At 35.6% G+C, this 10,959-nt stretch overlaps 1 protein-coding gene across 1 annotated transcript in view; it reads left to right on the forward strand.

The window, feature by feature from the left end:
• Positions 1–4,591: 4,591 nt before the first annotated feature.
• Positions 4,592–10,959, forward strand: part of LOC310919480 (uncharacterized protein) — a 58,000-nt gene continuing 51,632 nt past the window's right edge. The window contains exons 1-3 of the mRNA XM_083878847.1: positions 4,592–6,077; positions 6,588–6,832; positions 8,838–8,929. Of these exons, the coding sequence (XP_083734973.1) occupies positions 4,790–6,077; positions 6,588–6,832; positions 8,838–8,929 (1,625 nt within the window). The 5' untranslated portion in view covers positions 4,592–4,789. The remainder of the gene's footprint in view (positions 6,078–6,587; positions 6,833–8,837; positions 8,930–10,959) is intronic.

Genomic DNA, 10,959 nt, shown 5'->3' on the forward strand with positions numbered 1-10,959 from the left:
TTTTGGGTGGAAAAAATCAGAATTTTTGGGGGAAAATGAAGCAGAATTTGGGGGAAAAATTCAAAATTTTTTTGGGGAAAAAAAGAAGCAGAATTTTGAGGAAAAGAAGCAGAATTTTTTGGGAAAAAAGAAGCAGAATTTTGGGGGAAAAGAAGTAGAATTTTGGGGGAAATAAAACAGAATTTTGGGAGAAAAACGAAGCAGAATTTGGGGGAAAAATCAGAATTTTGGGAAAACTTGACTCCTAAATATTGGCAAAGATGCAAACCCAACAATTTGGGGAATATTTTAAGCTGATTTGGGATTTTCCCCTCCCTTTCCTCATTCCCCAAATCCCTTTTTTTTCCTTCTCCTTCAGAAAGAGCCAAAAAAAAGTAAAAAAAAATTATATTTTTATATATTTTTATGAAAAGCCTTTTTATATTTTTAATTGTTCTGAAAAAACCCTTTTTGTATTTTTTTATTTTTATAAAAAGCGTTTTCATAGTTTTACATTTTTTATTTTTCTAAAAAACCTTTTCTTTTCATTTTTACAAAAAAAAAGTTTTTGTTTTTTTTAGATATTTTAATTCTTTATTAAAAAAAACACCTTTTTGTATTTTTTACTTTAATAAAAAAATTATATTTCTATGTATTTTTATTTTTTTATAAAACCCCTTTTTTCCATTTTTTATAATTTTAAAAATATTTAATTATTTTGATTTTATTATTTATTTTATTTTATTAAAAAAAGCTCCAACATTTTATAATTATTATTTTTCCCTCTAATTTTCCCCTGGAATTTCCAAACCTCTTTTATTTTTCTTTTCTTTTCTTTTCTTTTCATTTGTTTGTGGAGCCACAAAAGGCTCTTTGTGCCGCTCTGGCTCCGCTCCCAAAATCCCAATTTTCCCCTCCCGAGGGGCCTCTTTTCATTTTCCCTGACCCAATTCCTGTTCCTGGGCTTTTTCCAGGAAAAATTCCCAATTTTCCCAATTTTCCCCAATTTTTTTAACCCTTAAATTCCCATTTTCCTACTTTTTTTTCCCATTTTTAGCCCTAAAATTCCATTTTTTTCCTGTTTTTTTTTTTTTTTTCCCATTTTTTCACCCCAAAATTCGCATTTTCCCACTTTTTCCTTGTGGTTTTCCAGTTAAATCCATTTTTCCCATTTTTAGCCCTAAAATTCCCATTTTCCACCTTTTTTTCCCTAATTTTTAACCCCTAAATTCCCATTTTCCTCCTTTTTCCCTTCTGGTTTTCCAGTAAAATCCTCAAAATCCCCCAAAATTCTGGAATTTTCCCCTCCCGAGGGGCCTCTCCCGGTTTGTCCTGACCCAATTCCTGTTCCTGGCCTTTTTCCAGGAAAAATTCCCATTTCCCCCATTTTTTTAACCCCTAAATTCCCATTTTCCTACTTTTTTCCTATTTTTAACCCCTAAAATTCCCATTTTTCCCTTTTTCTCATCTATTTTTTTGGTCCCAAAATTCCCTTTTCCCACTTTTTTCCTTCCAGTTTTCCGGTTAAATCCATTTTTCCCATTTTTAGCCCTAAAATTCCCAATTTTCCCAATTTTTCCCAATTTTTTTAACCCTCAAATTCCCAATTTCCTGATTTTTTTCCCATTTTTAACCCCTAAAATTCCCTTTTTTTCCCTTTTTTTTTAAACCCGGAATTCCCATTTTCTCCCTTTTCTCCCTTTCTCCCATTTTTAACCCTGAAATTCCCATTTTCCAGGTTTTTTACCCATTTTTTAACTCCTAAATTCCCTTTTTTTCTGCTTTTTTCCCATTTTTTCACCCCAAAATTCGCATTTTCCCACTTTTTCCTTGTGGCTTTCCAGTTAAATCCATTTTTCCCATTTTTAGCCCTAAAATTCCCATTTTCCACCTTTTTTCCCTAATTTTTAACCCCTAAATTCCCATTTTCCTCCTTTTTCTTTGTTGTTTTCCAGTAAAATCCCCAAAATCCCCCAAAATTCTGGAATTTTCCCCTCCCGAGGGGCCTCTCCCTGTTTGTCCTGACCCAATTCCTGTTCCTGGCCTTTTTCCAGGAAAAATTCCCATTTTCCCCCTATTTTTTTAACTCCTAAATTCCCAATTTCCTACTTTTTTCCTATTTTTAACCCCTAAAATTCCCATTTTTCCCTTTTTCTCTCCTATTTTTTAGTCCCTTTTCCCACTTTTTTCCTTCCAGTTTTCCAGTTAAATCCATTTTTCCCATTTTTAGCCCTAAAATTCCCAATTTTCCCAATTTTCCCCAATTTTTTTAACCCTTAAATTCCCATTTTCCTACTTTTTTTCCTATTTTTAGCCCTAAAATTCCATTTTTTTCCTGTTGTTTTTTTTTTCCCATTTTTTCACCCCAAAATTCGCATTTTCCCACTTTTTCCTTGTGGTTTTCCAGTTAAATCCATTTTTCCCATTTTTAGCCCTAAAATTCCCATTTTCCACCTTTTTCCCCTAATTTTTAACCCCTAAATTCCCATTTTCCTCCTTTTTCTTTGTTGTTTTCCAGTAAAATCCCCAAAATCCCCCAAAATTCTGGAATTTCCCCTCCCGAGGGGCCTCTCCCTGTTTGTCCTGACCCAATTCCTGTTCCTGGGCTTTTTCCAGGAAAAATTCCCATTTTCCCCCATTTTTTTAACCCCCAAATTCCCATTTTCCTACTTTTTTCCTATTTTTAACCCCTAAAATTCCCATTTTTCCCTTTTTCTCATCTATTTTTTAGTCCCAAAATTCACTTTTCCCACTTTTTTCCTTCCGGATTTCCAGTTAAATCCATTTTTCCCATTTTTAGCCCTAAAATTCCCATTTTTTCCCAATTTTTCCCAATTTTTTTAACCCTCAAATTCCCAATTTCCTGATTTTTTTTCCCATTTTTAACCCCTAAAATTCCCTTTTTTTCCCTTTTTTTTTTAAACCCGGAATTCCCATTTTCTCCCTTTTCTCCCTTTCTCCCATTTTTTAACCCCGAAATTCCCATTTTCCAGTTTTTTTACCCATTTTTTAACTCCTAAATTCCCTTTTTTTTTCTGCTTTTCTCCCATTTTTTCACCCCAAAATTCGCATTTTCCCACTTTTTCCTTGTGGTTTTCCAGTTAAATCCATTTTTCCCATTTTTAGCCCTAAAATTCCCATTTTCCACCTTTTTCCCCTAATTTTTAACCCCTAAATTCCCATTTTCCTCCTTTTTCTTTGTTGTTTTCCAGTAAAATCCCCAAAATCCCCCAAAATTCTGGAATTTCCCCTCCCGAGGGGCCTCTCCCTGTTTGTCCTGACCCAATTCCTGTTCCTGGCCTTTTTCCAGGAAAAAATCCCAATTTTCCCAATTTTCCCAATTTTTTTAACCCTAAAAAATAGTGGGGAAAAAATGGGAGAAAAAACGGGAAAAAAATCAGGGAAAAAAAAAGGAAGAAAAACAGAAAAAAATAGAGAAAAAAGGGAAAAAAAGTGGGGAAAAGTGGGCAAAAATGGAGAAAAATGTGGGAAAAATAGGAAAAAATGGGGGAAAAAACGGGAAAAAAGCAGAAAAAAACTGGGCAAAAATGGGGGAAAATGTGGAAAAAACTGAAAAATGGGCAAAAATGGAAAAAAATGGAAAAAAATGGGCAAAAAAAAGGAAAAAATGGGGAGAAAACAGAAGAAAATGGGGAAAAATGGGCAAAAAATGGAAAAAAATGGGGAAAAATGGAAAAAAAATGGGGAAAAATGGGGAATAAATGGAACAAATGGGCAAAAAGATGGAAAAAAAAATGGGCAAAGAAATGGAAAAAAATGGGAAAAAATGGGGGAAAATGGGAAAAATGGGGAAAAATGGGGAAAAGTGGAAAAAAAATGGGGGAAAATGGGAAAAATGGGGAAAAATAGGGAAAAGTGGAAAAAAAATGGAAAAGAATGGGCAAAAAAAAGGGAAAAAAAAGGGGAAAAAATGGGGAGAAAACAGAAGAAAATGGGGAAAAATGGGCAAAAAATGGAAAAAATGGTGGAAAATGGAAAAAATGGAAAAAATGGGAAAAAATGGGGAATAGATAGAAAAAAATGGGCAAAAAAAATGGGGAGAAAACAGAAGAAAATGGGCAAAAAAATGGGCAAAAAATGGAAAAAAAAATGGGGAAAAAATGGGGAATAAATGGAAAAAAATGGGGAATAAATGGAAAAAATGGAAAAGAATGGGAAAAAATGGGGGAAAAAAGGGAAAAAATGGGCAAAAAAAGGAAAAAAAGTGGGAAAAAATGGGGGAAAATGGAAAAAAAGGGGGGAAAATGGGGAAAAAAAGGAAAAAAATGGGGAAAAATGGGAAAAAAATGGGAAAAAATGGGGAATAAATGGAAAAAAATGAAAAAGAATGGGCAAAAAAAAGGAAAAAAATGGGAAAAAATGAGGAGAAAACAGAAGAAAATGGGGAAAAATGGGCAAAAAATGGAGGGAAAATGGAAAAATGGGAAAAAATGGAAAAAAATGGGGGGAAAATGGAAAAAAACTGGAAAAAATGTGGAAAACAGTGGAGAAAAAAAAAATGGAAAAAAAGGAAAAAAAGTGAGGGGAAAAAAAAGAGGAAAAAACCAGAAAAAAAAATTGAAAAAAATCGAAAAAAACGGGGAAAAAAAAAGAAAAAACGTATTAAAAAATGGGAAAAAAAACTGGGAAAAAATCGGAAAAAAAATGGAAAAAAAATGGGAAAAAAATTGGAAAAAAATTGGAAAAAAATGGAAAAAATTGGAAAAAAATTGGAAAAAAATGGGAAAAAATTGGAAAAAAAAATGGAAAAAATATTAAAAACTTCTGAAAATCTCCTCTAACCCCCCAAATGTTTTTTCCGCAGGCGATGTCGGGGCAGGCGCTGGACCACGGGGTGCAGATCCGCTTCATTGATGAGCTGGGGGAGCCCCCCAGGACCCCCCGGGCCCCCCGGGGCAGGGCCGGGCACTACGGGGTGGCCGTGCGGGTCCAGGGCATCGCGGGGCAGCCCTTCGTGGTGCTCAACAGCGGCGACGGGCACGGCGAGAGCTTCGGGGTGCAGATCAGGGCCGGCAACGGGGACAACAGGGGGCAGGGGGAAGAGAAAATTACCCAAAATCAGGGGCTTGGGGGGCATGGAGGGGCCAAAATGGGGAAAAATCCCAATTACGACACGGCCGGAGGTCCCAAAACGGCCCAAAATCCCAATTACGACATGGCCGGAGGAGTCAAAATGGGGAAAAATCAGGATTTTGGGGGGTCTGGAGGGGTCAAAATGGGGCAAAATGCCAATTATGACACGGCCGGAGGTCCCAAAATGGGGCAAAATCCCAATTATGACACATCCGGAGGTTCAAAAATGGGGCAAAATGCCAATTACGACACGGCCGGAGGTCCAAAAATGCAGCAAAATCCCAATTATGACACGGCTGGAGGTCCCAAAATGGGGCAAAATCAGGGTTTTGAGGGGGTTGGAGGGACCAAAATGGGGCAAAATCAGGATTTTGGGGGGGTTGGAGAGGGAAAAATGGAGCAAAATAGGAGGTTTGGGGGAGTTGGAGGTCCCAAAATGGGGCAAAATCCTGATTTTGACAGGGATGGAGGTCCCAGAATGGCCCAAAATCAGGATTTTGGGGGGGTCAGAGAGGCAAAAATGCAGCAAAATCGGGAGTTCGATGAGTCTGAAGGTCCCAAAATGGCCCAAAATTGGGATTTTGACACATCTGGAGGTCCCAAAATGGGGCAAAATCAGGGTTTTGATGGGTTTGGAGAAGGGAGAACGAGGAGAAATTCGGGTTTTGGGGGGGTTGGAGATCCCAAAATGCAAAGTCAGGATTTTGAGGGGGTTGGAGAGGCCAAAATGGGGCAAAATCCCAATTTTGACACATTTGGAGAACCCAAAATGCCCCAAAATCCGGATTTCGATGAGTTTGGAGATCCCAGAACGGCCCAAAATTGGGATTTGGATGATTTTGGAGCTCCAGGAGTTCCCCCAAATCCCTACGAGAGAAAAGGGGAGGACGGGGGGTCCCGGGGAGCCCCGAAATTTTGGGCTGAGGAATTTGGGGGGTCCCAGGAAAGGCCCCAATTTCCGTCCCGACACCTGAGACCCCCCGAAGGCCCCGAGGAGCTTCGACGTTCCCGGTCCCACAACGACCTGGCCGAGCCTTGGCCTGAAAACAACAAAAACTGGGGGAAAAAACTGCAGGAAAACCCCAAAAATCTGGAAAAAAACGATGGAAAATTCCAAAAAATTACGGAAAAAAATTATGGAGAAATGCAGAAAAATTTGGGGATTAACGATGGGAAAATGCAGAAAAATTTGGGAATTAACGATGGGAAAATGCAGAAAAATTTGGGAAGAAACGACGGAAAAATCCAGAAAGATCTTGGAATGAAGGATGGAAAAATCCCGAAAAATCTGGAGGAAAATGATGGAAAAATCCAAAAAAATTTGGAAATGAACTACGGGAAAATCCATAAAGATGTGGAAGAAAATGATGGAAAATGGCAAAAAAATCAGGAAAAAAACGACGGAAAAATACAAAAAAATGCGGAAAACGATGACGGAAAAATGCAAAAAAATGCGGAAAAAAACGATGAAAAATTCCAAAAAAATTCCCAAAAATTCCCAAAAACTTGTGGAGACGTGGACACGGAGCCTCTGGGCTCGGTGAACTCCCTGATCACCAAATTCGACCCCAAAGTGGAGAATTTTGGCTCCCGGGGCCGGACGGGCCGAAGGAGCCGCGGCGCCGAAAACGCGAAACGGTCGCGGAGTTTGGAGCCGCCAAGGGACAGAAATTCCCGGGAATTTCAACAGGAAAATCCTGAAAATTCTGGAATTTCCGCCGGGATCGGAGTGAAGGAGGAGCAGAGGGTGGGGATGAAGGTGAGGAGGGGGAAAAATGGGGGTTTGGGGAAAAAATTTGGGAGTTTTTTGGAAAAAAATGGGAGTTTTCGGAAAAAAATGGGATTTTTTTGGTGAAAAAATGGGGGTTTTTTCCAGAAAATTTGGGGGTTTTTGGTGAAAAAATTGAGTTTTTTCGGAAAAATTTAGGGGTTTTTTCTTAATAATTTGGGGGTTTGGGTGAAAGAAATGGGGTTTGGGTTAAAAAAAGGGGGTTTTGGTGAAAAAATGGGATTTTTTCTGAAAAAAAAAATGCGGGTCAGTGAAAAAATTGGGGGGTTTTGGGGAAAAAAATGGGAGTTTTTCTGAAAAAAAATGGGGTTGGGTAAAATGGGAGTTTTAGTGAAAAAATGGGAGTTTTGGGTAAAAAAATGGGAGTTTTGGGTAAAAAAATGGGAGTTTTGGGTAAAAAAATGTGGTTTTTTGGTGAAATAATTGGGGTTTTGGGGGGGAAAAATGGGGGGTTTGCATAAAAAATTGGGTTTTTTCAGAAAAAAATGGGGGTATGGGTGAAAAAATGAGATTTTTTTTTTCCTGAAAAAAATGGGAGTTTTGGTGAAAAAGTTGGATTTGTCTGAAAAAAATGGGGGTTTTTGGAAAGATTTCAGGGGTTTTGGTGAAAAAATTGGGTTTTTTGGGAAAAATGGAGGTTTTGGGGAAAAATTGGGTTTTTTTTCTGGGAAAAAATGGGGGGTTTGGGTAAAAAAATTGTGGATTTTTCCCTATAAAATCAGGAATTTTCCCTAAAAATTTTTTTTTTGGGGGGGGGATGGGGTTATGTAAAATTGGAGATTTTCCCTATAAAATTTTGGGGTTTTTTCTCTATAAAATTTGTGATTTTTTTCTCCTATAAAATTGGGGGGTTTCCCTATAATTTTGGGATTTTTTTCCTATAAAATTGTGGATTTTTTTCCCTATAAAAATTGGGTTTTTTCCCCTATAAAATTGGAATTTTTCTCTATAAAATTGGGATTTCTTGTATAAAATGCAGGTTTTTTCTATAAAACGGATTTTCCCCTATAAAATGGTGGAATTTTTTTTCCTATATAAAATTGTGGATTTTTCCCTATAAATTTGAGGGTTTTGCTTTAAAATTGGGATTTTTTTTTTCCTATAAAATTGAGATTTTTTTCCCCAATAAATTTGGGATTTTTTTCCCTATAAAATCTGGGGGTTTTCTATAAAATTTGGAGGTTTTTTTCTCTAAAATTTTGGGATTTTTTTCCCTATAAAATTGTGATTTTTTCCCCTATAAAATTAGGAATTTTTTTCCCTATAAATTTGGCTCTTTTTTCTATAAATTTGGGATTTTTCCCATAAAATTGTGATTTTTTTTCCTATAAAATTGTGATTTTTTTTCCTATAAATTTGGGATTTTTTTCCTATAAAATTGTGATTTTGTTTTCTTTTAAATTTGGGATTTTTCATATAAAATTTGTGATTTTTTTTTCCTATAAAATTGAAAATATTTTCCCTATAAATCTGGGATTTTTTCATTATAAATTTGGGATTTTTTCCCTATAAGTTTGTGATTTTTTTCCCCTATAAATTTGAGATTTTTTCCCCTAAAAAATTGAGATTTTTTCCCCCTATAAAATTGTGATTATTTTTTTCCTATAAATTTGGGATTTTTTCCCTATAAATTTGTGAATTTTTTTCCTATAAAATTGAGATTTTTTCCCTGTAAATCTGGGATTTTTTCCCGATAAATTTGTGATTTTTTTCCTATAAATTTGTGATTTTTTTTCCTATAAAATCGAGATTTTTTGTCTTATAAAATTAGGATTTTTTCCATATAAAATTGTGATTTTTCCCTGTAAATTTGAGATTTTTTCCTATAAAATTAGAATTTTTTTCTATAAAATCAGGATTTTTTCCTCTAAAATCAGATTTTTTCCCCCTGGGATGTTGGATTTGGGTTTTTTTTGGAGAATTTTTCAGGATTGAGGATAAAAATTGAGGATTTTTATTTTCTTTTCCCCTGGAGCTGAAATCCACCCCCGACCTGCTGCGGGACCAGCGGGAACTGGGGCCGGGAAAAAACCCCAGCGAGATCATTTATGGGATCCTCAGCGAGGGGTGAGACAAAATAACCCAAAATATCCCCAAAAATATCCCCAAAAATAACCCAAAATATCCACAAAATATCCCCAAAAATATCCCCAAAATATCCCCAAAATATCCCCAAAAATATCCCCAAAATATCCCCCAAAATATCCCAAAATATCCCCAAAAATATCCCCAAAATATCCCCAAAAATATCCCCCAAATAACCCAAAAATATCCCCCAAAATAACCCAAAATATCCCCCAAAATATCCCAAAATATCCCCAAAAAATCCCCAAAAATATCCCCCAAAATATCCCAAAATATCCCCAAAAATATCCCAAAATATCCCCAAAAATATCTCAAAATATCCCCAAAAATATCCCCAAAAATATCCCCAAAATATCCCCAAAAATAACCCAAAATATCCCCAAAATATCCCCAAAATATCCCCAAAATATCCCCAAAAATAACCCAAAATATCCCCAAAAATATCCCAAAATAACCCCCAAAATATCCACAAAATATCCCCAAAAATATCCCCAAAATATCCCCAAAATATCCCCAAAAATATCCCAAAATATCCCCAAAATATCCACAAAAATATCCCCAAAAATATCCCAAAATATCCCAAAATATCCCCCAAAATATCCCCAAAAATAACCCAAAATATCCCCAAAATATCCCAAAATATCCCCAAAATATCCCCAAAATATCCCCAAAATATCCCCAAAAATATCCCAAAATATCCACAAAATATCCCAAAAATATCCCCAAAATATCCACAAAAATATCCCCAAAAATATCCCAAAATATCCCAAAAATATCCCCAAAATATCCCCAAAATATCCCCAAAAATAACCCAAAAATATCCCAAAAATATCCCCAAAAATATCCAAAAAATCCCCAAAAATATCCCCAAAATATCCACAAAAATATCCCCAAAAATATCCCAAAATAACCCAAAAATATCCCAAAATATCCCAAAATATCCCAAAATATCCCAAAAATATCCCCAAAAATATCCCAAAATATCCCCAAAAATATCCCAAAAATATCCCCAAAAATATCCCAAAATATCCCAAAATATCCCCAAAATATCCCCAAAAATATCCCAAAATATCCCCAAAAAATCCCAAAAAATCCCCAAAAATAACCCAAAATATCCCAAAATATCCCAAAATATCCCCAAAAATATCCCAAAATATCCCAAAATATCCCCAAAAATATCCCCAAAAATAACCCAAAATATCTCAAAATATCCCAAAATATCCCCAAAAATATCCCAAAATATCCCCAAAAATATCCCAAAAATATCCCCAAAAATATCCCAAAATATCCCAAAATATCCCCAAAATATCCCCAAAAATATCCCAAAATATCCCCAAAAAATCCCCAAAAAATCCCCAAAAATAACCCAAAATATCCCAAAATATCCCAAAATATCCCCAAAAATATCCCAAAATATCCCAAAATATCCCCAAAAATATCCCCAAAAATAACCCAAAATATCTCAAAATATCCCAAAATATCCCAAAAAATATCCCAAAATATCCCCAAAAATATCCCAAAATAACCCCCAAAATATCCCCAAAAATATCCCAAAATAACCCCCAAAAATATCCACAAAAATATCCACAAAAATATCCCCAAAAATATCCCAAAATATCCCCAAAAATATCCCAAAAATATCCACAAAAATATCCCCAAAAATATCCCAAAATATCCCCAAAAATATCCACAAAAATATCCCCAAAATATCCCAAAAATATCCCCAAAAATATCCCAAAATATCCCCAAAAATATCCCCAAAATATCCCCAAAAATATCCCAAAAATATCCCCAAAAATATCCACAAAAATATCCCCAAAATATCCCAAAAATATCCCCAAAAATATCCCCAAAATATCCCCAAAAATATCCCAAAAATATCCCCAAAATATCCCCAAAAATATCCCAAAATATCCCCAAAAATATCCCCAAAAATATCCCCAAAAATATCCCCCAAAATATCCCAAAATATCCCCAAAAAATCCCCAAAAATATCCCCAAAAATATCCCAA

Source organism: Zosterops lateralis (genome assembly GCF_965231275.1).
Source record: "Zosterops lateralis genome assembly, chromosome: 27".
Taxonomy (NCBI): domain Eukaryota; kingdom Metazoa; phylum Chordata; class Aves; order Passeriformes; family Zosteropidae; genus Zosterops; species Zosterops lateralis.